At 55.2% G+C, this 25,480-nt stretch overlaps 1 protein-coding gene across 5 annotated transcripts in view; it reads right to left on the bottom strand.

Moving 5' to 3' along the window:
- The window catches only part of ABLIM3 (actin binding LIM protein family member 3), a 128,338-nt gene extending 107,234 nt beyond the window's left edge, over positions 1 to 21,104 (bottom strand). For 4 of the 5 annotated variants that reach the window (XM_047779009.1, XM_047779004.1, XM_047779006.1 and 1 more), the window contains exons 1-2: positions 20,342 to 20,481; positions 19,842 to 19,941 (exon numbers count right to left, since the gene is read on the bottom strand). In XM_047779009.1, coding sequence (XP_047634965.1) covers positions 19,842 to 19,854 — 13 coding nt within the window. In that variant the 5' untranslated portion in view covers positions 19,855 to 19,941; positions 20,342 to 20,481. Of the gene's footprint in view, positions 1 to 19,841; positions 19,942 to 20,341; positions 20,482 to 20,982 lie in introns of those variants that run through there. The other variant, XM_047779005.1, reaches the window with a different exon arrangement.
- Positions 21,105 to 25,480: the final 4,376 nt, after the last annotated feature.

Below are 25,480 nucleotides of genomic sequence, written 5' to 3'. Positions count from 1 at the left end.
CACTAAGTGGGTTAAGGATCTGGCATCGCCGCAAACTGTGGTGTAGTTTGCAGATGTGGCTCGGATCCCGCGTTGCTGTGGCTGTGGTGTAGGCCAGCACCTATAGCTCCGATTCGACCCCTAGCCTGGGAACCTCCATATGTCACGGGTGCAGCCTCACAAAAGACAAAAAAAACAAAAACAAAAACAAACCCACAAACGGCTGAGCCCTACGGCCAGGGTTTCTGATCTGGTAGGTCCATGGTGGGGGCTGAGAATCTGCGTTTCCAACAAGTCCCCAAGGGATGCTCATGCTGCTGGTGTGGGGACCCCATGTGGAGAAGGATTTACCCAGAGCACAGTTGACCTTGTAACATTGTTACCTGTGTGCTTATTTCCCCAGTGGCATGTCCATAAACCCTGCAGGATTCTGTGGGCGCTCCACAAATATTTAGACACACCCATGGGATGAGTTGAGGTGTTTCGTTTTTGGTCAGGATGCACCTGACAGCTGTTTCCTACAATAGGAAATTCTGGAACCTGCAAGGAAGGCAAATGCAACAGATGTGTTCCTAAGGAATAATCCGTAACCAGTGCAGGAAATTCTGTGGCTAAACCACGCTGCCAGAGCATTCGCAGCCTCGTCAAGGTCAATATTCTGGTGGAAGACCAAAATAGAAATGAAATCCCTCAGGTAGTTATATAACTTTTCCTACACATACTGGGGAGGGGGGGGGGGAATGGGGGATGGATAATGACAAATAATAGAAACGCTAAAGGTTATCTAAATCCCCTTCAGAGGGAAGCCAAGAAAAAGAGTATGTTGGCAAAATCAGAATGTGGCTGGACTTGGAGGGAGGGTCTTTAAAATGGTGACTAAGTTAAAATGGGGTCCCCGGGGGTGAACTCTACCCCAGCAGGACCAGTGTCCTCGTCTGAAGGGAAGAGGAGGACCCAGACATGCCCAGAGGGAGGGCGAGGCGAAGGCACCGGCAGAATCGGCGTCTACAGCCAGGGAGAGCGGACTCCGAAGAAACCACCCCTGCGGACAGGTGGCTCTCGGACTTCTAGCCTCCAGAACTATCACTAGACAAATTTCTGTCGCTTAAGCCACACGGGTGATCCACGGTTCTGGCAGCTCTAGCAAACCAGTATAAACTCCCAGTTATTCTTGTAAATAGTATCAAGGGCATACAAACTTCCAGGAAATCAATACCACGCAATGCCCTTGGAACAGGAGGTACTCTACCCACCTACTCCGACTTCCGGCCCTCTCGCCTGGGGGTCCTAAGTGGCCTCCTCTCCCACTCATGTCTCTGCACAGTCACCAGAGTGATGCTTCCAAGAAGCAAATCCCATGATGCTCGCTCCCAACCTCACCACTTACCAGGGGCACTGGACATTATTTAATGGCTTCACTTTCTTCTTGGGATAAAGTCGTACTCCTGGCCATGGTCTACAAGGGCCTGCATGGTCGGGTCCCCGCCAGCCTCCCCCATCTCCTGGCAGGCCCCCCTTCCCTCTGACAGCCTATGATGGCTACCTCCTTCCTTCCTTTTCCTTCCCGTGTACCCTGCTCCCCCTCGACCCTGGGGGAGTCCCACTCCAAAACAGACACGACAGAGGTACTTTCATGCGGACATGTGTCACAGGTCCTGGAAGATGCATCTCGAGGCAGATGGCATTCCGTCCTGACTACTCCTGCCCCACTGCCTCATCAGGCTAGTCACAGGTAAAAACTGCCTGAAGAACAACGTAAAAGCACTGTTTCCAATAGCCAAGGCATGGAGACAGCCCAGGGGTGCTTCAAGAGAAGGCTGCCTTGAGAAGATGTGGTGTGTATGGGTGAGCAGCGGAATATTACTCAGCCATAAAAAGAATGAAATGCTGCCATTTTCAGCAACAAGAATGGACCTAGAGAGTATCATACCAAGTGAAGTAAGTCAGATAAAGATAAATGTTACATGCTATCATTTGTAGGTGGGACCTAAAGAGTAATACAAATGAATCTGTATACAAAACAAACATACAGACATGGAAAACAAATTTACAGTTACCAAAGGAGAAAGGGAGGAGGGAAGGCTAAATCAGGCGTATGGGATTAACAGATAGCAGACAGACACTACACATAAACCAGAAAAGCCACAAGGATTCACTGCACAGCACAGGGAACTGGGTTCACTATCTTGTAGTCTTCCCTAAAATGGAAAATAAAACGAAAAAACAACACACACACACACACACACACACACGCATAACTGAGTCCCTCTGCTGAACAGCTTAAACGTACACAATATTCTAAATCAACTACAATTCAATTTTTCAAAAAAGAACAGCTGGAAAGGGTTAGGGCTGATCCGTGCGGAGTGCGGGAGCAGTAAAAGGTAGGTGTGCGAGGGTCCTTCCCGACAAGGCACAGGTGGGCCCTGGGGATGGCACGCGCATCTGGGAACCACAAAGGGAGCTGAAGGGAGAGGTGCTGCGCCCGGCAGCCGAGACTCGTCACCTGCTCCGACGTGGGTGATGAAAGGGTTCTTCCCCTCTGGTCTGGCTGCTCACTGCCCTTCCAGACGCAGAGAGAAGGACAATGCTCCCTCCTGTGGTCCCCGGCCTGCGTCGCTTCTCATCGTCATGTAACCACAGAGACCTTGCTTTCTGGGCGAGGCACTGAAACGCGTGGCTGGGGGCACAGCCTCACCACGGGGTGAGGCGTGCGAATGAGGGACGCTACACCCACAACCAAGGGACTCTGTCTACCTTGCCCCGTCTACCTACAACCCGCATAAGGCTGGATTCGCCTTGGGCTCCGTTTCTGCCCAGAACTGTATTAAATTTTAATGATGAAAGGAAGAGAGCCAACAGCCGAAAGTCATCAGATTAAAAAAAAAAAAAAAAATTTGCTGACATCTCTGTCAAAGAACAGCCCAGGAAAGAAAGCCTCGATTTAAAAACTAGCAAGAGAGAGGCTGATGCAAAGGTTTTTTTCATGTGTTGCCTTATTTGATGATCACGGAACATGAATGGGGTGAGGCGAGATCACTCCATCTCCTTTAGATGATGGAGGCTCAGACCCCAACCCGGGCCTTCCAGGTCCTAGCTCAGCGAGCTGGCCGCCTGCACCTGCACAGACACCGGCGGGCAGACCCCCTCGACGCCCTGTCCACCATCCTGTGTCCTAAAAAGCCGCTGTTTCCTTCCCGACCCTCACGGCAGCAAAAGACCATCCTTCCAACAGAGGTTCAACAAATCCCCAGAGATTCACCAACAGCTGGTTCCCAAACCCCAGCTGAGCGGGGCGCTCACACAAGAAACATCATCCTCGCAGCCTAAGCTAGATGAACGCCTCAAAAAACAAAACAAACCACCACCAACAAAAAAAACTACCAGAATAGTTCCAGCCCAAGAGGCCCTCTGTCCCCAGCCGACTCCAGGAGCCCTGGTACAATAATTAACATGTGGGCCAGAGGCCCGGACTCATTGGCACAGGACAGATTCTCCGGTGAGAAACAGAGACGCCCCAAATCCCACTCACACAAAGGGCGTGTTGACACACTGTCTGCTGAGAAGCGCGAGCCTTCCGGGGAGAGCGCGAGGCAGAGGGGAAGCAGAAGGACGGCCGCGGACCAGGGGCACGCCTGCCCCGTTTCCGAGCCCCTCCGGCTTTCCCCAGAGTGTTCTCGAAGGTCGGGCCCTCAGGTGGACTTTGGACTGGCTAACTAGCATTTCCCCAAAGCACCGACGTCACAGAAGCCACAAGAATCCAGGTCAGCAAACACATTCCAGCGGTAAAACAGAGGGTTTCAGGGGGCCCCTGGGGGCCATCAGCCGAGGGGAGGCCCAGCGACCTGGACTTGGGGCGACTCCAAGGAGACACAGCCTCGATGAGGGTGAGGCCATGCTGACCCAGAAAGCACCCCCAGAAGGCAGCTGGATTGTTAGGGGGGTGGAGGACAAGGCCAGCGCTCCACGGCCACGTGACAGACGGACGGGAGGTCAGACAAGGCCGAGTGTGGATGGACGCAGACGCAGGCACTCGTTCTGTCTCGGGCCCTGCGCTGGGCGTGGGGTGCAGAGGGCCTGGGGGTGGAGGACCAGCCCTGCATGCTGGATAGTGAGCCCGTCTGAGCCTTGGACTCTTCTCAACCTGGAGATGCATGCAGAACCCCAGGTTACAGCCCAACGGAGGGACCACAAAGCAGAGCCATAAATACAAAGCGTCCCCACCTTCCCAAGGACAAGATGTCCAAAGGTTTCCTTGAGCCCCCGGACACAAGCAGCTCCTCCTGAGCGCGCACATTGCAGGGATGCTAGCATTCTCCTGGTCTCGCGTTCCTGGCACCCCCCAGGCCCCAGGGAACACCTGGCTCCACGCGCAAAGTCCTGAGTCAGCGGAGATGACAGACGGCTTCCGCTAACGCTCATGCACCTTCACTGGTGTGGTTATTTCCCGGGCAGTATTCACTGGGTAGTTTCTTTTCCTTTCTTTCTTTCTTTTTTTTTTTCCTTTTTAGGGCTGTACCGGTGGCAGATGGAGGTTCCCAGGCTGGGGGGGTCAAACGGGCGCTGCAGCCACCAGTCTGCACCACAGTCACAGCAATGCAAGATCCTGGCTGTGTCTGCAACCCACACCACAGCGCATGGCAACATCGGATCCTCAGACTCGCTGAGCGGATGGGCATATGAGCAGGCGTCACAGATGCACTAAGCCAGGATTAGGGGTCCGTTCTTCCGTTTCTAAGCCTAGAACTCTTTTAAAAGGTTCTCCCTGGAGTTCCCATCACAGCTCAGTGGTTAAAGAACCCGACTAGCATCCATGAGGACGTGTGGTCGATCCCTGGCCTCGCTCAGTGGGTTAAGGATCCAGCATTGCCAGGAGCTCTGGTGTAGGTCACAGATGTGGCTCGGATCCCACATTGCTGTAGCTGTGGTGTAGGCTGGCAGCTACAGACTACAAAGACACAAAGACACAAAAATAAACAAAGTAAAATAAATAAAAGGAGGTTCTCCTTATCTATCTAATTGGGTATCATTTACAAATAACGAAATATAAAGATCTTAAATACAAAATGTTTTGACAAATACATAAACCCATGTAAAGGCATCTCAGCCAAGAGAGGGCACATTTCCATGAATGGGAGCCAAACGGCTGTAACATTTTGCAATCAGTCGCCCTCCCCCCAACTAGAGGTTAACGCTTATGATTTCCATCCACACAGACCAGTGCTGCCTGTTCTTGAACTTCAGACAATGGAATCACCCAGGATGTGCTCTTTCACTCCGCACGCTTTTGAGACTCATTCATGCCGTGGTGCCTAGCAGTTGCTGGCTTGTGCCTTCTGCTGAGCAGTCTTCCGCTGCAGAAGTGAGACAAGACTTGCTTATCCATTTGTCCACAGATGAGCATTCGGGTTCTTTCCAGCTTTGGGATATTACGAATCAAGCTGCCAGGAACATTCCCACCCAAATCTTTCTGCGGATTTAGGCTCTCATTCCTCATGGGTAAATACCCGGGATGGAGTCACTGGATCTTCACTACGTGTGTGTAGCGTTTTCATAAAACTGCCTAACGGTTTTTAAAGCTGCTGTACCTTTTCACATTCCCCCACCAACGCCGGAGGAATTTAAGCCGTCTTGTGGGTGTGAGGAGATAGCTTTCATTTGCATTTCCCTGGTGACTAAGGAGGCCCAACACGCCTTTGGACATGTTCTTTTGTGAAGTGTCTGTTAGAATTTCGTGCCCATTTTTGCTGCTTTTAGAGTTTCAAGAAATCCCTGCCTACCTAAAGGTCATTAGAGATCCTCCCGTATTCTCTTCTAGAAGCTGTAGCATTTTAGCTTCTAGTTTATTAAGGTCCGTGATCTAGTTCAAATTTACGTTTCTGCATTAACCAGTGATGGACAGGTTGTCAAGTGTCAGGACTCCATTATTTTTATTCGATTTTCCACCTTTTCTTGTGGCACAACTCACGTCATCAAGTCAAGCGTAGAAATACGACGAACAAAAAAGCTAAAAAATGTTCCACTTGTTTACATCCGTGTAACTACATTCAGATCATCTGAGGACTTCTTTATATTTTCAAAAATATTAGTTAGCCTATGTTAGTGTTATTTTATTTATTTTTTTTAGGGCCATGCCCACGGCACATGGACGTTCCCAGGCTAGCGGTTGAATCAGAGCTGCAGCTGCTGGCCTACACCACAGCCACAGCGAGGCCGGATCCTTAATCCACTGAGCAAGGCCAGGGATCGAACCTGCGTCCTCATGGATGCTGGTCAGACCTGTCTCCACTGAGCCACAATGGGAACTCCCGTCGGCATCATTTTAAAGTACTAATTATTTCGCCATATTCGACAGCCTCTCATGCACTGGCGGCCCGGTGCACACATGGGTCTGCTGGCGGCTCTGACCACCCGGGGCCTTGCCCGCAGCTGTGGGGCAGACCCACTATTCCCTGTGGACACCAGTCTCCTCTCCGCACGGGGCTTATAAGCGAAGAGGTGTGCTAGGAATAAACCACGAAGGAGCCATGTTGAGTCAGAGCAAATGACCCACAACCATAAGAATGTCCTAAAACAAAGACCAGGGACGGCAGAAGCGGGCATCAAAGCATTGCAGGAGCGGATGAGAGGACGCTTCAGCCTGAGGATGGATTTGGATAAGCGCGGGCAATTAGGTGAAGTAACTGCCAATGGGGAAAACTGCAAAATAACACCAGCGAGTGCCTCACTTAGGATGCGTTCTGTTGCTATGTTCAGAAACCCAGCGGAGTTAAAGCAAAAAGGGCATCTGCTGGTTCCTGCAACTGGGAGTCTCAGCTGGGGTGGACTAGGCGGACTGTGGCTTCGGGCCCGGCTGGATTCGGGGGCTTTACTAGACAGTCACAGGGATGGCTTTTTGTTTTCCAGACGGCGTCGTCCCACACACGGGACAGGGATGGCATCGGCATCCTCAGAGCCTCGTCTCCTCTGGAATGATTGCTTCCTGCCAGGAAATCCCTACCCAATTTCAGGAATACTCTGGTGGCCCCTCTTGGGTCTGATGTCAGACCCTTGTGGCACAGGCACACGGGACACTCTGGCTAGCCTAGGTCATGGGCCAAGCCCTGGGGATGGGCAGAATACCCTGAGTGCCATTAGTACTCTGTGGATCTGGGGGAACGTTCTTGCAAAGAACCAGGAAGAAATGTGCTGGACAGAACCTCTGGCTCCTGAGCTGCGTCACCAGGGACCGGGGGGCTCTGGGTGGGGAGGAAGTGTGAACGCGGAGCAGAGGAGGAGACGGCTCAGGACAGACGCTGCGACGATCTGTGGCATGGGCATGGAATACCGCCCTGTAGGAGGTGTCTCCCCAAAGCCGAGAGGCTCTGGCCTGCATACCAAGAGCTGTTTACACAACCGATCCCAGCGCAGCCTGGCATTTAGCAGTCACTTGAGAAGAGCCTCGTAACGCCAGAGTGCGAACGGTGGACTGTGCAGAAAATGAGGGCGTGCGGAGGATGGAGACAGCCTTCTCGTGCCCCTTCTGCGCCTCCCTCTCCAGGGAGACCTTTAGAGCCCAGAAGTCCCCTCCCCTAGAGCAAGAAGATGAACCCAATGAGAGAGACCAGGCCTTCCTGCGTCATCGGTTTCGACTGCAATTTCACAGCTGCAAGAGAACGTGGGGGTCGTCGAGCATCAGCGGCAGCAAAACTAGCCCAGGGGCTAAATCCCTGCACCTGTATTTTTGGAAATAAATTATGACTGCATTCCCACCTCATCCATCGGACCACACTTGAACTACAAAGGCCAAAAGAGCTAGCACCTGGCCTTGGAGGAAAACGTTTGCCGACTCCTGGTCCAGCGTGACAGGCCCCCGGTTCCGTCAGGACTGCCCCCAGGACGTTACCCTCGCTCCTGACTCGCGTCCGGATCAAAAGAGACGGTTCGTGGAAAGCCTGGAACAGAGTCTGACGTATAATCAAGCCCTCCCCGGTTAGAGCGACAAAGTCCTGGCTTAGCAACATACGCCTCTTTTCTCTTTTCTCTTCTCCCAGGGGAATGACCGCGAGGCTTTGGGGTCTAACCCTGTCAGGGGCTGTTAATGCCTATATTTAAAGGCGGTTTTCCCGGGACATTCAAATGGATTTCATTGAGTGTGCGCTAAGGATCCGCACCCCAGCCCCATGCAGTGCTCCCAGGAGTCCCCCCCGGGGAGGAGCTGAGGCTGCAGAGGGGAAAGCAGGACACCAAAGGCCGCAGAGTTGGCTGGTGGCTGAGCTGGCACCCAAGCCCAGGCCGTCCGACTCCACAGCTCAGGTGCTTATCAGACACACTGTCTCAGGCGTCTCGGGGTGGTGGCTAACCTCATTTCCAAAGTATCAGTTGCCAGAGCCCCAGAAATTGGAATCAGGTAGCAGGTCCTCAGGTGGGCAGCAGGGCAGTCCTGCTGAGAGCAATGCACAGCGGGGCTGGGGCTCACCGCCCGCTCAGGCTCTGCCCCCGTGCCCCCTCTCCTGCACGCACGCCTGCTGCCCATGCTCAGCCAGCCTCTCACCGCCCCGGTCTCCCGCCCATCGGGTGCCCGTTGCCAGGGAGATGCTTGTAAATAATGCACAGCTCTGGGGGCCACGGCTCAGCTCCAAACCTCTCAGGGCTCCTCAAGGGCCACAGACGGCACCAAGTCCTCTCCAGCCTGGCGTGTCGGCTCTCCGAGACCCGATCCTCACCCGCCCCAGCCTCATTTGCTCGCCGTCCACCTCACGCTCCACAGACAACCAGACGTCCTGACCTTTCCTGAAACTCTCTGCATCTCCTGATTTCCTCCCCTTGCTGAGCCAGGGACCAGGGACACAGAAGCTGTGCTCCAGGGGCTGTGGAGGGCCTGCCTGGGAGGGAGGGGGCTGGCCCTCCAGGACGCCCCCTGCCCCTTCCCAGCTACCTCACAAGGTCCAGGCTGAAAGCTGGCTTCTCCACAAACGACTCCCAGGCCGCCCCGGGCAATCGGCCTGTCTCCTTCACTCCTTCCTTCGCTCTCAGCACCCACGAGGGTTAGGGCAAGGGTGCTGCGTCCACGCCTCGACACAAGCCCCTGCACTGTGTGTGCCTCGCTCTGTCCTGTGCATCTCGGATCCCACAGCACCTGGCACACTGCCACACACAGCGCAGGGCTTGTGTCGCTGTCCCAGTGAACAGGAGAGCAATGTGGGGACATCCGACAGGAAACTACAAGACGCCCTCCAAAGCCACACTCCCCCCGACCCCGGGGCCCCTGTTACAGTCAAGTGGGGAAAGACGGTGACAAGGAGAAGGAGGAAGCAGGAAGGAAGGAAAAAGATGCTCGGAGTCAGCCTGACGCTTTCCACACCTGCCCCACCACCTCCCAGCGCGTGGCACCTGGGCCAGGAGACCGCACCTTGGAACCTCATTTCCCTTCCATGCAAAATGGGCGTAGTAAATAGTCCATTCTCGTACTCATTCGAGGCTCCATTACTCATTAAACAGGAGATCTGGGGCCGGCTTCCTCTTGGCCGAGCCTCCGTTTGCTCCTGTGAAGTGAGGGTCTTGTCGGCATCGACCCTGTGGACGTGCACGAGGGTTCAGAGCGTGTATGTCTGTGAAGGACTTAGCCCCGTGCCTGGCACCCAGTCAATCAGCAAACACGAGCTGGCACGAGCCGTCCACGCCTTGCGCCAAGTGCGGTAATGAATGTGGGGAACTCAGCAGAGAACAAAACAGGCCCCTCACAGAGCCGCCGTGTGGCTCACAGGCCGAAAGGGGTAAGAGGCAGGAATGAAGGTAATTCGCCAGTGGCTGAGATAATCACCTCCGGGCGAGCTCTGGGAAGGAGCGAGGACCCATGTAACCCAAGGGACGGGCCTTCGAGGCAGAGCAGGGAAGGCCCGCGCAGGAGGCTGCGAGCACCGAAGAGCCAATACTTGCAAACAACTGCACCCAGACAGGCTGTGGCTGGAAAAGAATGTTTCTTGCTTAGGAGGAGAAGAACCGGGTCTGAGGCGCAGGTGTCTCTGCCGTGGGCTGGGCGTCTCTCCTTCTGAAATGCTGCCTCCCAGGCTCCTTTGCCCGGCTCTGCCCTTTGAAAGAGGGATTTATGGTCACTGGAGGCTCCTGTGCCCCATCATCCTGCATCACAGGCACTTCTCCTTGCAGAGCATCTCATGCCGATGGTGAAAAGAGCTAATTTTACGGCTGCCTTAGATCGTCCTTGGACGGGCAGGGTCTGGATCCCTGAGCTGTTTCCTCAGATTTCAAAAAGCGGGAGCAGACTTCAGGCCGGCCCTGCCCCTGCACGCTGAGAGCAGCTTGCTGCAGGAAGATTGGCATTTGGTGGAGTGTGCTTCAGGTGCTTAAAATAGATCAACTGTGTCATTAGACCACTGGCAAGCAGTCATTTCATTGGCCCTGCTGGTGCGAGTGAGGGCAAGAGATAACAGCCCATGGAGAAAGACCTGTGCTTTGCACAAAATTAAGCCGATGTAAGGAAAAAGCTGTTGAAATGATACAGGCAGGAGAGAGTGGAATTCTGCCAGGAGAGGGGTGGGGCTGTGGCAGGAGCACGGAGCAGTAACCACAGCCCGGGGAGCAGCAGGACAGCACGGTGCAGCCTGTCTGGACCTCTCGTCTGGTGGGTGATGTGCTCAGAAAAGACACTAAGACTTGTGGGCTGCAGGGCACCGCCCAGCAGTGTCCTGTGAAGTCAGCAAGGGGGCGGCCCACAAAGCCACAAAACCAACCCAGGGGGCTGACTCTGAAGGGCCCCTCCTGCTCCTTCAGAGCCCCGTGCCCAGGGAACGCTGAGTCCTCCCACCACACCTGGGGACGCTCCACCCTGAACGGAGCGCGCAGCCACAGCCCGATCGGCTCCTGCAGGGCAGCGCTAGGACCGCCTCTGGCCCCCGCGGCCCTGGAACCACACGGCCCAGCAGCTCACAGGGCTCTGACGCCTGCCTCCGGCTGAACTTGAACCTGCCCCATCCCCTCCCCCAACCATTTCCTCTAACATGGCTGCCGTGGCTGGGTCTGCGGATGCGGGCAAGTGGCCACAGTGGAGGAAGAAGAGTTCAGGTCACATTTGGGAGCAGGAAGAGCCAGCTGTGGGCACAGCCTGCACACGGGACAGCGAAGGGAAGGGGAGTGGAGATGCGCTCGACTTTCTGATGACAAACCCATGCGACGACGGCTCCAGCTGTCGACTGGGACCAAAGATGGAGAAGAAAGGGTTTTTTCGTCTTTTAAAAAGAGTACGTTCATTAAATTTAGTTTAAATTTGAAGCGCCATGGACCACCCAGGTGGGCAACTCGGTGGAGAGTCAGAAAGGCCACATTAGAGCTTCGCAGAGATCTTCACTAAGAAAGAGAGTCTGTTTTTCATTCATTCGCTCATTCACCAAATACCCTGTGAGCACCTACAATGCGCTAGGCACTGGGCTTTGCTTTCTGTGAATTATTTGCTACCGTGATTTCCTCCAGAGGAATGCAGCAAAATCTGCTCTCAATCGAAGGCATGATGTTGGCAGGATTCAACTTCCCACTTTTCTCTCTCAGGCAGGAGACCCCGTGTGAACAAAGGAGAGGGGTCCATGTGCGACCTTTTGGTAATGGTCCCTTGGCAGGGCGGGTGCCTCCACTGGCCTTACTGATGCGGAGTCCCAGACGCCCTCCACTCAGCCAGGCAAGTCCTCTATGCCACGACCACCTCTGGACAGTCCAGCCTCCTAGGGAAAGGCGCCCTTTGGGCTGGAAAAGGTACCCAGAGCTGGAACCAGTTGTCCAGAACTGCTTCCCTTTGGTCTGTGTCCCACCCCCTACTCACAGATTCTTCTGGAAATGAAACTGACCTCTAGGAGATGGGGGTGGGACACTGTTTGCTCAACTGCATCCAACAGGATATGATTTCATCCTCTGGGAATGGGTCAGCTGGGGAAACAAGGACATGAAGCAGGATTTGGCTCCTTTCAAGCGGACCCGACAGCATGGCGGCGTTAGTCAGGGCCGCCTCCAGGCAGGACTTTCTGTCATGCCGAGCAGACACACTGCAGGCTCCTCGCCTCTGTGGATGGTGCCATACGGATCATCTACTAGACCGGGGTCTAAGAATTCAAATGCCCATGTATGACACAGATAAACAACGAGCATGTACCACAGAACACAGGGGACTCTGTACCACGTGGCATCTGACCGTAACCTATACTGGAGAAGAGTTGAAGAAAATGATGCGTGTGTGTCTGTACGCTGAATCGCTTGAAATACAGTATCATGCATCAACCACACTTCAATTTTTAAAAATTCAAATGCCGACAGTGGCAAGGTAACAGAAAATGTTAAGTCGTCCTTGTGCAGCGTACGAGGGAGTGGTGGCCACTGTGGCTCCCTGGAGACCAGCACATGCCCGCTGCACACAGGCAGTCCTACTGACCGCTGCCACACAGGAGAACTGGGGCAGGGACACGAAATCTTTCAGCTGTTCTTAATTTTTGTGTCTTTCTGCTGTTTCTAAAGAGAAGCTAGAAATCCCAATTTTGATTTCTGAATGTTGGCAAGTAATTTAAATTCATTGAAAACCTGGTGTAGGGTAAATATACCACGTCCCATTATCCTGGCCACCAGCTGACCCATTTAACTGGGTCTGTGTGATCCATGAAGGCAAGGACCATGCCTGTTATGTTTACTGCTGGGTCTCCAGCTGCCCGCCTGGTACAGAGGGTGGTGGTCAGTAAATATTTTTTTGAATGAACAAACGAAAAATCCAATTCTTCTTCCCCATGTTGGACTGCCCCAGGAACTAAGCAGATTGGAAAACAATGCCAAGATGGAAAATTGTTTCACTGTTGAAATGCTACATTTGTGGATCATGACCAGCATAGGGGATGAGGCTGGAAGCCTATGTTCTGCAGACAGACTGTGGAGTGTTAAGTCACTGCGGTTCTCTTTTCTGGGCACCTCCCACCCTGAACACTCCCCTTCAGGCTCCATCTCCACTGGTCAGAGTTGGTAAAATTAGGATTTAAACATCAAGACTAGGCAGAAAATCAGCTATCAGCATCCTACACTATCCCCGAAGAGTGGCTGACATTCAGGCAAACCTATCCACGAGGAAATTCTCAGGAGTCATTTACTTAACAAACACTATGTTACGGATGGAACTGCATCCCCTCAAGTTCATCTACTGATGTCCCAACCCCTCGTACTGCAGAATGTGACCTTACTTGGATATGCAGTCTTTACAGAGGTAATCGAGTTAAAATAAAGTCATTAGGGCGGGCCCTAATCCAGTAAGACTGGCGTCCTTATCAAAAGGGGGGAATGTGGACACAGAGATACGCGTAGACAGAAGTCGATGTAAGGAGACACAGAGAGGACGCGTGCCTTCCTTACAACCCTCAGAAGAAATCAACCCTGCCAGTGCTCTGATTCTGGACTTTTTAACTCCAGAACTGTGAGACAATACATTTCTGTCACTGAAGTTACCCAGCTTGTGGTACTTTGTTACGGCAGCTCAAGCGAACAATATACACGATTTTTATTCACTTTATAAGCACTTGCTGTATGCCAGGACTATTTTAAGCAATGCGCAACTCTAATTTATTCTCTATAACAACTCTATGCGAGAGGCACTAGGACTACACTCTCTGTGACTGTTCAAGATGAGGAATGGAGGACGGAGAAGGTAAGTGACCTGCCCAAGAACCCACAGCAAGGAAAGGGCAGGGCTGGAATTTGAACGCAGCTAGCTAGTTTCAGTCTGTGCTCTTAAGAGCGGCAGGAGAACAATTTACTGGCAAAATACCCAGCAAGTAAGAGGTGCTTACATACTTCTGGTTGTTTTCTGTTCTTTACAATGGTATCTGGCAAATGCTGAGTACTGGCCAGTTGTTGACCATTCATGACAGCAGATGTTATCGCAGCCAGATAAAGCTTTTGCCAGAGAGGAAAGCTGGAGCTCAGAACCGATATCACTTCCTTTATGCAGTGCAAGTACTCTTGAAAGCACATTGTGATCTGCAGAGACGTGTGAGACCCATTCTGGATGGCTTTAGCAGTGCTCCTCACACGACGCCTCTAACCCCCCCCCCCCCCCGCCCCCCTTAGCCTCAAGGGGTCATGTGTCAACAAGTGCTCCATTCATTTAGGAAGCGCTGCTTCCAAAAAAAAAAAAAAATCTCTATCCTCCTCAAGTGAACAATCATCTCTATGTCATCTGTTTTGCAAATGTAGAACTTCCTCAGGGGGCTTCCTCCCGGGTGTGGGTTTGGAATGGATTCTTCTCTCAGGAGCTCCTGACCTGGGCAAGGACAGCAGCAGAGGGAGGTCCCCTCGCTCCCCATGCTGGGTGTCTTCCATTCTGAGATCCCTCGCCTGCCCCGGCCGCTCTGCTCCTCCTCCCCCACCCTGGGAAGCTGCCACGACGGGCCCATCGGCTGCCGTCCTTGCCGCCTGGCTCCGGGTGGGACTGGGCACCGGAGGGAGTCCGAGGAGGAAGGAGGGAGCACTCAGGGTATCCATCCCCCGGCTCCTTCCGTGGGGTGTGGCCGTGAGCTGCCTTCCGTGAGCCGGGGCCACCACTCCTGCCGGGCACTCCTTCCTCTGCCGCCTGCTGGGCCTCTGGCTTCCTGCCCACACCCACCCCTGCCCCGCTTTGGGTCTGGGGCAGGTGCAGTACGAGCGGTAATGGGTGAGGGTTACCAGCCTCCCCTCGTACCGTGAACAGGGCTGGGCCATCCCGGCATGTGCGCGTTGTTTCCCTTCACCTCCTCGCACCCGGGCAAAGACGTCTGTGAGCTCCTCACACTGCCCACCTGTTCCCAGCCAGGACCCTCACTGACAGACTCCTCTTCGCCTTCACCCTACAACGCCGGCAGGGGCAAGGCCATGCAGGTTTTCTTCTTCTTTTTTTTTTTGGTCTTTTTTTTTTGTTGTTGTTGTTGTTGTTGTTGCTGCTGTTGCTATTTCTTGGGCCGCTCCCGCGGCATATGGAGGTTCCCAGGCTAGGGGTCCAATCGGAGCTGTAGCCACCGGCCTACGCCAGAGCCACAGCAACGCGGGATCCGAGCCGCGTCTGCAACCTACACCACAGCTCACGGCAACGCCGGGTCCTTAAGCCACTGAGCAAGGGCAGGGACCGAACCCGCAACCTCATGGTTCCTAGTCGGATTCGTTAACCACTGCGCCACGACGGGAACTCCCAGGTTATTTTCTAACGCATCTGTCCCTTATTTCTACTCTTGAGCCGCCCAAAGGCTGGCCCTCAGATCTCTCCTGAACGAGCCTACCTGTCCCTCCTCTAGGGTCTGCGTTTCCCGTCTTGCCCTTTCTGATCACCCCACGTATACGCATCACCCTCCTGGGGGCCGCCTGAAAGCCGCGGCTCTCCTCTGCCCAGCACCCGGCGTCCGCTACGACGCCAGCAAAACAGGCTCATTTTCAGCTGGACGGGTGGGCTCTTATGACACCGTCGCTTCGGAACGTTGCTCTGCTCAGTGGCCAACGCCACGTCAGGCGCCACTCCCTTCCCCGAGACCCCCCATCGATGAGCCTCTCAGGTTTTTTTACCGAATCCCCCCAACCACGCCACACGGTCACTCCTGCCCACAGGACACCCATGATACCACGCGGGGTCAGAGGCGTGGTCTACGCTGTCCAAGATGCCAGCGAGAGCGCGTGAGCGATTCGGAAGCGGCTCTCGGCACCCATACCCCAGAGCGCCAGCGTCCACGGCCCCAGGGTGGCGTCGGCCTGCCCCCGACAGCCCCTCGCACAGGACCCGTCCGCGCTCTCTTCAACAAGACAGAGTCCACTCCAAAAGGGCGGCAGCCCCCTGGCGTGCAAACCCACGCTAACGACCAAGGAAGGCAGCCGATGGAGGGCGGGAGGGGGGCCCTCGGGATGCTCTCCTGCCTCCGCGATGAGCCCGCGCTGCCTCTGCGCCAAGGAAAGCCGCCGCCTCTAGAGGGTCTGGGGCTGCCACCCAAGGGAAGCATGGCGTTTGTTTCATGACACACATGACACACAGAACTGACTCCAGCTCCGGGCCTCTGGCGCGCTGGGATTAACTCGGCCTCCTCTGGCTCGGATTCCCAGGTCTTGGGAACGCCTGGGGCCAACAGGGAATGGGAGACACTGCCGGGCAATAACCAAAGACTTAGTGATGCCTAAGAAAACGCACACGAGGTGGTGATATTCTAATGGCTCTGGGGCCTGTGTGAGAGGGAGGGGTCTGGAGTCAGCTCCCTCCTTGCTCTGGGGTTCTGGAAAATGCGACCACATAAGTGATGGGGTGATGAGAGACAAGGCCCTAAAGGACAGGGCCAGGGGCACGGAGAGCATCGCTGGGGGACGTTAGCTGGACTAGGGCCAGGCGGGCCAGGAGGCGTGATGGGCAGAGGGGCTGGGGGTGCGGGAGCGAGCGGGCTTTCCCAGAAGGGGGGGAGGGGCCCTCCGGGGCGATGGGAGCGTGAGGAAGGGCTGGGGCTGCCCGTAAGGCTGGGCCACAGGGGACCCTGCAGGCCTCGCTGAAGGGTTTCCTCTCGCATCTGAAGAGCAAGGGGACCTGCACTTGAAGCAGAGGGTGGATGGGAGACTGCAGGGGGCTGGGCTGGGTGAGGGGGGACCATCAGGAGGCTGCCTCAGGTCAGGAGACACATGACAGGCCCTGGGAGTCAGGCTGGGTGTGTGCAGGGTGGGGACGGCCGGACACAGACCCACCCCACAGGGCGCTCTTTTCCCTGAAGCCCTTGGCCCGTGGGAGGCACCACCCCAGGCCAGGGCTGGGTGTCCTGCTCAGGCTCATGGGGCCTTGGTCTCTCTGCAGGGACCCCTCCTGCGCCCCCGCCCCCCCCGCACTGGCTCCGAGGGCCGGAGCCCACCTGTTGCATTCTGCCAGGTCTGGACCAGGCCATCATCCACCCACTCCACCACCTTCGAAATTGCCCCCTTCTCTCATGGCCCTGCTTTTGCTGTACTAAATCTCAGCTCTCAGAGGAATTCTGAGGAAACTAAAAGGTACTCTGAGAAGTCACTGACTGGACACTCCCCGTATTTGCATCCGAGACACGTGTTTCTTCATTGATAAAAACAATTTACACACAGTTATAAGGCAGTCTCTCACAATCCTGTTTAATCCTCAAGATCACACGTCCATATTCCTCTCAACTGATGACAACGGGGTGACATCCGAGAGGGTGAGGGACTTGCTTGCTCATGTCCTGAAGTCAATAATGACAGGAACCACCAAAACCACCGCGGTGACGATGACAGCCTGGCCACCATTGCTGACACGACAACAGCTATGTTCTGGGTACCGCCCTCCAAGTTCTACATGACACGCGGCCACGTACCTCTAGTCCCCCCAGGCGAGGTCCCCTCACTCCCACCTCGCAGATGAAACAAGCTGCTGTGGACCACACAGCTCGTAAGTGAAAAGAGAACTAGACCCCAGGACCGCCCCTTGCCAGGGCCCACGTGATCAAGTCTTACCTGCCATCCCTGGACTGCAACCCGCACCCCACTTCTCCTAAGGAAGAGACTGACGTGTCCTAACAAGCTCATGGGGACATGGGACCCGCCGATGAGCCACGGTGCTCACGGCTGCAAAAGGCCCACATCCACGTCCCTTTCCCAGTCCAACCACTGCCTGCGTGACTCGAAGTGACTGAACACTAGCTCCAGGATTTCACCTGTAAAACGGGGGCAGGAATACCCGTCTCACAGGCCGGGGGTGCGTTTAGGGAGGCTGTGCAGGTGAAATGAGCAGCACAGCGGCTGCTAACGAGCAAGGGCTCAGCAAGCACACGCGACAGAATGTCTCAGGTTCCGTGTCGGCCACGAGGACTGAGCTCAGAAGATGACAGCGCTGAGGGAGGAGGTTTTTGCTTAGATCGGTCACCCCCAGGCCCTGTGCCAATGCTCTGTCCCTGTGACCCTGAGGCCCTGTCACTCCCTCCCTCCCACAAGGTCTGATTTCTACTCCTTGTGCAGACGCCCCGCGTGAGGAGGAAGCTCAGCCGCTAAGCCCTGGGCAGGAGTTCCCCCTGCTGTGCCCCCAGATAGCCCTTTGGAGAAGCGCTTCCTCTTAGGGAAACTCAGGGGCCCCCAGGGCTGCCCAAGTCACCATATTTTCCACTAGTCCTAGAAAATAAACACACTCGCCCCACTCAGAAAAATGTGTATGAGGTTGGAATGACATTTTTGTGAGCCCTTTTCTTCTGCAGAATTCAATTCTATCGGTTGTTATTGAAAAAAATCAATACAAAAATAAAGATCTGTGTCCTTCTGTTAGAAATACTCAGTCTTCCTAGTGGGGCAAGAGGTCCTTCCGATTCCAGAGAGAAGAGGGTAGGATGGGCTGCCTTCTTGCCTTATTTCCCCGTTCCCTGACAGATGAGCCTCTTTCTCGGCTGTCACTTAGTGAGAAAGGACTCCCATATTAAATACATTTTCTCCCTTAGAGGTGGTGAGAAATGACAGGCAATTCACATCTGTACTTGTCTGAAAGCTCATGGATGCAAATACGAGACGATCACACCTCCCAAATTTTGCTCCTTTCCCGAGCCTGCTATGAACCCCAGGCCCATGGCAGGCTGGCAAAATCAAGAGGCGACATTCTTGGGCTGAAAGAGGCAGAGGGAGTCCAGCGACACTCCCTGCTTATAGCACAGCTAAGTAACACACAAAGGAAGACCAGCGGAGAGATGAGTCATGCCAATACATAGTAAATAAATAGACTTCATCTCCATCTCCTTGGCTTTCGTTTTGTTTTCCTCCGCTCCCTGCCAACAGCCTTGAAATGGAGGGAGGGTGGGGAGACTGGGTTTGGTCTGGACACAGCCTCCGAAGGTACCAATTTTTCTGGCCTTGCTTCCCAGCTGTAGCTTTTTTAGAAGAAACTTTCAGATTCTTAGATTAGAAGGACCTCTAATTCAACCCTCCTCATTTTATAGACGAGCAGTCTGGGCTCCAGAGAGGAGATGGCCAAGTCTAGAGCCTGGGAGGTGAATGTTTCTGGGGTTCTCCCCTCCAACAACCCCACCTGCTGCTGAATGACCCGGACGGGCTAGGCCGGCCAGGCGGCAGGAGCACAGACTTAAACCCAGACCCCTTTGGCAGAAGCCCTTGGTCCAAGGGGCTGTCCTGAAGAGGAGCGGATGGGGCCTCCTGTGTTTCTTACTGCACTGGAGCCACCGAGGCTCAGCCCAGCAGCAAAATGTCTGGTCCTGGCTCTGCAGAGCAGCTGCTGCTGCTGGCATGTTGGAGACCTTGGCCAAAGGCTGTCTCTTTTCTCCCCAGCTCAGGACGGCTGAACAGCCTGCAGGTGTGTGAAAAAATCAGCCCTGGGCCCACGGGGCTGCTGGCGCCTAAGAGCAGAATATTTCACAATCTCCAGACCCAAAGGTGGCTTCCTAGCGATTTGTTTTTCAAAGGGCTTGTTTCTATCCCACCGCCGCTGGCCCACATCTACCCACCCACCAGCCGGAGGGCCGCCTCCCTGCTCCTCCCAGCTCTAGGACCAGCAGGGCCTGCCATGGCTTTCCAGCTGCGAGCCAGGAGGTCTCCCCAGAGCCCCCCCCAGTCAGACAATGGCCACACGACTGCTTCCCAGGCCTTCCCAGGCATTGCTAGAAGGAGACAAGCAGCCTTCCCCACAGAGGCAAGCGGCGCTGCCGATAAAACGTTAGCAAAATGATCACGAAAATCAGGAGCCATATCCCCGTGCCCGGGAGGGAGCACAGAAAGGACCAAGGAGGAGTCTAGCGGCCATGTGTCCACCCCGGGCCAGGCTTCCTCGCTCCTGCCAGGCAGCCCCAGCGCCGGCTTCTGCACCTCCCGCCCCCACCCTGTTCCCATGGCGAAGGAGAGAAGGACCCACTTACTGCTCGTGTTCATGGTGATGCCTTCGCACTGGGTCTTTCATTCAATACGGAGACTCCGGATGCTTTTTAAATCTTCAGACCGTCTGACCTCGCTCATGCCCTGGGGGGTGAAAGGGCAGCCCCGGGTCAGCTCCGCATCCTCAGGTGCTCTCTCTCTCCGTCCGGGCTGCAGCCCCCGGCCTTGAAGGCGGGCGCACTAACCAGGCGCAGGTGAGAGCAGCCGGCCAGGAGGAGGCGGCGGCGGCCGCCGCGAAGACGCCGGCGCCCCCGGCCTCCTGCTCCCGGGACCCGACTGCCCGGCAGAAGCGGGGCTGGCAGCGCCCGCCCGCGCGCACCCCCGGCCGCCGCGGCCCCGCGGCTCCGGAGCCCCGAGGGGGTGTGGACGCGGGGAGGCCGGGCGGGGGCCGCGCGCGGGGCGCGGGGCGCCGGGCTCCGCGGGGCAGGCAGCGCGTCCCCGCCCGGCGGCCGCCCGCGGCGACGCGCCCCGCCCCGGGACCCACCTCTCGGCCGGCGTCGGGAGCCGGAGGCCCCTGCCGGGCCCCGGCGCCCGGCTCATGAAGCCCGCTGCCCGGCTGCGCGCGAATGGCACGGCGAGCAGAGCCGGGCGGCAGAGCTCGCCATCCGGGCTGCGGGCTCGCGGGGTGGCTGCGCGGGGGGCGCGGCCGCTCGCTGCTGCCACCTGCTGGGCGCGCCGGCGCGCACCCAGGCCCCGCCCCGCCCGCGCTTCCCGCGGGGTCCTGGGCGGGGAGGAGCGCGGGCGGGACCCCGGGGCCCTGCGGCCGGCGGGGGGAGGGGGCGCCCTGCCGGGCGCTCTTCCGCTCCGTCCGTGCCGGGGTCCGAGGCCTCGGCCACGGCGGGCAAACAGGCCCGTCCTCGGGTCCTCGGGAGGGGCTGCGAAGCAAGGACTGGCTGTAGCAGGACCAAAGCCAGGGCCAGAGGGGTCACTCCCAGCTGGGCTTCTGACCCGCCGGGGGTGGTCTGGTCCTGGGCCGGGGTGGTGGGAGGGAGGTTGCTGTGGCTGCCTCATCGCCCTCGGGTGTAGAAGGTGGGGGCTGGGCAAGCGGGCGGGAGGTGGGGGGTTCCTCCTGTCTCCTAACGTGGGTCCCTGCCTCCCCCTTCCTCCCCCTTGTCAGGGACTCACCTGCTGCAATGGGTCATCATCCCGCCTCCCGTGAGAAAGTGAGCACAGCCAGAGAATGGGTCTTGTCTGGAGGGTTCCCAGCCAGGCCCTCGGTACCTAGAAGAGCACCTGGCACAGAGTAGGAAGCAATAAACATTTGTTGACAGAATGGCCCAGGTGTGCTCTGGATCTGCTATGAGGCTGCCCTCAGAGTAGGTCTAGGAATCCCCACCCTGAAACACTTCCCTGTCTGAGGGTAACAGCGGGTCTGTGCCCTCATGACTCAAGCTCACTAGTGCACCCAGGCTTGCATGGCCAACTCACTCTCCTCCAAAAATCTCTTTCCTGTAGTTAGTTTTTGTGGGTGTGTGTTATGGAAACCTATGTTCAGGTTTTCTTGGTCGAGGGTGAGTGGAGCAAGATTCTTTACATTCCGCTCCTCACCCTGTCACCTTCTGAACCTAGTTCACGGTCACAAAACCATGACTTTTGAATGTAGAAAAACAAGACCGAAAGACCATATAATCCCTGTCTGTAGAATGACTCTGGTTAAAGCGTGTGTAGAATCAAAAAGCTGTGAATACTCACACCCTCAACTTAGAGACAAAGAAACAGTGGTTCAGAGAGGCTGAGCCACCTGCCCTCAGACACACAGCAACTGGTGGCAGACCTGGACCAGATCGTCTCATTTCTAGCTGGGTCCCTTGTGAGAGTGAGTCAGTGCACTAGAATCTGGGGTGTCAGGCTAAGGGTGGGTGCTAACTTCTGAAAACTGGGGCAAGAACTTCTTTTAGATGAACGCGATGTTTCCACCTTACGCAGGTGAAAAAAATTTGATGTGGTTCATGACTGCGAGATGAGACGAAAGGATCTTTAGATAAATGGGGGGGGGGCGATGGATTTGAAACACACTTTGGTAGCTTATTAGGAACTGTTTCCAATGGAGGAGGGATAATTCCAACCTCCCCACAGTTTTGTTTGTATCACAGTCACGGGGAGAGCTGCAACAGTGTGGATCCCCAGGCTCCTGGTACTTTTGCTCTGTGTTTTAAACAAGCATCCCAGGTGATTCTAAGACCACTCTGCTAATGAAAGGGCCTAGAATAGCTTTGAAAACAGTAACGCTTAATAAATATTTAAATGATTCCCAAGATCACTTTGGAGCGCCCCTACGTTTTCAGATTGAGATTCCTGATGTAATTCCCAAGTTATATATAAATTGCTGGGTTCCAGGGCTCGGGAGAAGGTATTCTTCCCCCTGGGGGAGAGAGCAGCTAAACTTTATATGTAAAATTGATAGGACTGTTCAGTGAACATACTTAGTTATCACCCAAAACGTCAATGTTCAGAACTTTTCAAATTTCAGATTTACGTAGTCAAATAAAAGCTTATTAGCCATTCGCTCATTCATTCACTCAATCAGCAGTCGTTTATTGCGAGTCTACTTTGTGCCAGGCCCTGTGCTGGCAGTTGCGGATACAACCAGACAAACAAGGACCTCCTGGTCTTGTTGAGTACATCTTTTTGGGGTAGTGGGATAGACAGGACTTAACGAAGCTGGGTATCAATTAGGTAAACGAGACGGTAGCTTGCTCCAGAGCCTAGAAGCTTCCCCCCTTGGCTGATTTTCAGTCTCGGCTCCGTTACTTACTTAGCAAGAGACTCAGCCTCTATGAGCCTCGATTTCTTCATCTATAAAATGGTTACAGCATGGTAACTGCTTCCTGGACTGTCATGTGTATGAAAATACTCAGTGCAAGCCTTGGCAATTCCCGAGGTGGACGTATGAGAATTATGAATATTCTCCCTCCGGATCCCTACCCTCAGAGACAGCCCTGTCACTTTGTACTGACGGAGACCTTTCAGCCTCTTCCATAGAATGGTGGCCGTGAAAATATGCCTCAGAAGCTTCCAGTTACAGGGGGCTTCACCGACCAGTTCCTCTGGGCGAGGGCTCTTTTGAGTACTGCATCCAGCTTGGTGCTGATGAATTCAGCTCTTTGGCGAGATGACTGGTCTACTCTGAAAGCCCCGATTGGCTTCTGTGGGGGCAGCGATCTCATTTTCCCTGCACAGTCACTGGGATGGGAAGAAAGGGGTTAAAAGAAGCTGAAAAGCTCTGCCGGTGAGGATGTCTTCAACAATCGAGGGAGGGAGCCGGGAAAGACGCAGGAGGAAGCCAGGGTGGGACCCTCCGTGGAATCAGCTGTGAAAGCCATCAGGAAAGCCGGCTCTTGGCTCTGCCCTGGCAGGGGAATGGCGCTGAGAGCTGCGGAGCAGAGGGTCCCTTTGTCTGGACGTTTGTTTTGAACTTCAAAGACTCCAGAAGGGACATAAACAAGCCTCACTCGGAAACAGGCAAGTGCCCCTGCGTGTTGGAAAACCAGGTGGCCAAACCACTGGGAGACAGAGTTTCCACCTTCTTCAAGGGGAAAGGGGACAGGTTGGGGCCCAGCCCCGCCCAGGCTGCTGCCCTCCTCTGCTGCTCTTCCCTCCTGACCTCCTGTCCCGACCTGGGGGCGCCTCTGGCTCTATTCCCCCCCCCACTGCTATTATTGCCAGCAGCCCTGGGCCCCCACCTTTTCCAGTTGCATTTCTCTTATTCCCATCCAGCCCCAGCTTCCGTCCTCCACAGGCCTCCCCCCCGCCCGCCCCTTCATGAATACACTCACGTTCCTTCCTCATCCTGACAGGTCCTTCTGGTCTTTGCGGGGCGGGACCGGTGGGCACAGGTGCTTATGAGCGGGCGGTCTCTACCTGCCACCCTGGACTATCTGAATATCCCACCACGGGTGCTACTCTTATTTTCCTTTTTGAAAAACAGTACAAACAACACACAGCGTAGTCGTTCTTAGCAACGTGATCGACACGTGGTGGTCGCGGGGGCAGGTTTTCGTTCTACGCGGTTAAGAACATTGCAGGAAAACATACAGGTTCTTTAGGGTTACAGACATATGAGGGCGTGTTGTGCTATATATGACATAACACATTTAAAATACAGAGAACCACGGAATATACAAAATATATGAAATAGTTCCATCATTTTTCTACCAACAGGCTCCTACATGGGTCCTACACATACTCAGACCTGGGATGCATGGAGAAAGGCCTGGAAGGGCACACCCCTAATTATCAAGCCCTTGGATCAGGTCAGCTTTTGGATTGTGTGGGTGTGACAAAATCATTTGGACAGGCATGTGATGTGAGAGATTTGGGCAGAAATTTATTTGAAGAACTAAGGCATATCTTTGTTTTGTAGTTGATTCATTCATTTACTGAATCAACAACTTTTTTTTTTTTTTTTGCCACCCCCTGGTCTATGGAGTTCCTGGGCCAGGGATCAGACCTGAGCCACAGCTGGGACCTACACTACAGCTGCTGCAAGCCTGGGTCCTTTGAACCTGTGGACCGGCGCTGCAGAGACGCTGCCGATCCCGCGGCGCCACAGCGGGAGCTCCAGCAACTTCGGCTTGTTCTTTCTTCCTTGCCAGGCACCACGGTGGCCAGGAAAGGGGGGAGGGGGGAGGAGGCCATGGGTACACACACACTTAGGGTTATAATCTGCAAAGCCAGGGGAGAGGGGCACTCGGGGCATGAAGGGAGGGGCGTCTGCCCCAACAGGCGACGCTGGAGCTGAGGCCGAAGAGGGAGGAATCAGCATCGTGACTGGGAGCAGGGTTGGGGGGCACAGAGCTAACGGCAAAGGAGAACCGCAGGTCAGAGTCGGGGCAGGACCCGGTCAAGCGATGCGTCTCCAGGGGCGTCTTCGTGGAGGAGCTGAGCAGGATGTAAAAAGAACCACGTCCAGGACTTGGGACCTGGGATGGAAGGGGCCCTGCTTGCTGTCCCGACGCAGCAGGATAAAATGGTCCCGATTAGAGGCCCGGCTCTACGCTTCACAGCTGCGCGGCCTTAGGCAAGTGACTTAACGTCTCCAGGCCACAGCTTAGCCTGTAAAGCAGAGATGAGGGCAGTACCCACCTCACTGGGAAAACCAACAGCAATGACAGATACACAACCTGGCATCGTGTCCGTGTCCACACCCTTCACTGTCACGGAACAACCCGGCGGCCCTGAGAGGGGCCCCTCTCTGGGCCTGGGTTTCCATGTTTACAAATGGAAGATGGACAAATGAGTCCTGAGCGTCCTTTCACCCTCATGGTCTTGGTTCTAAGCCTCTGAGTGTGTGGGGCTGCGTCCGGCAGAAGGTCCGACCATGATCTAGGCTGGTCCAGGGACGCTTGGTCCCGTGGGGGCCCCACCGGTCTGAGCTGAAGTCCCGATCCCCAGGGAAGAGCGGTCCTCCGGCCAGGGCACATGTGCGGCCTCCTAACGCCACGTCTGCACCTCTCCTCGTCCTGGGGGACCCCTCGCCTCCGTGCAATTGGCAGGACGCAGGCCTGTTTTTCTGGCCGAGACAGTGTTGCGATGGGGCCGTGCTTTTCCTCTGGTCCCACACATTGTTCTGCGGAGAAACGTTTACGAAAATCAAAGGGGTTCCTGAGGTCTTTGGGAAGCT

This window comes from Phacochoerus africanus, chromosome 4, assembly GCF_016906955.1.
Source record: "Phacochoerus africanus isolate WHEZ1 chromosome 4, ROS_Pafr_v1, whole genome shotgun sequence".
Lineage (NCBI taxonomy): Eukaryota > Metazoa > Chordata > Mammalia > Artiodactyla > Suidae > Phacochoerus > Phacochoerus africanus.
This window is presented reverse-complemented; position numbering and strand designations above follow the sequence as displayed.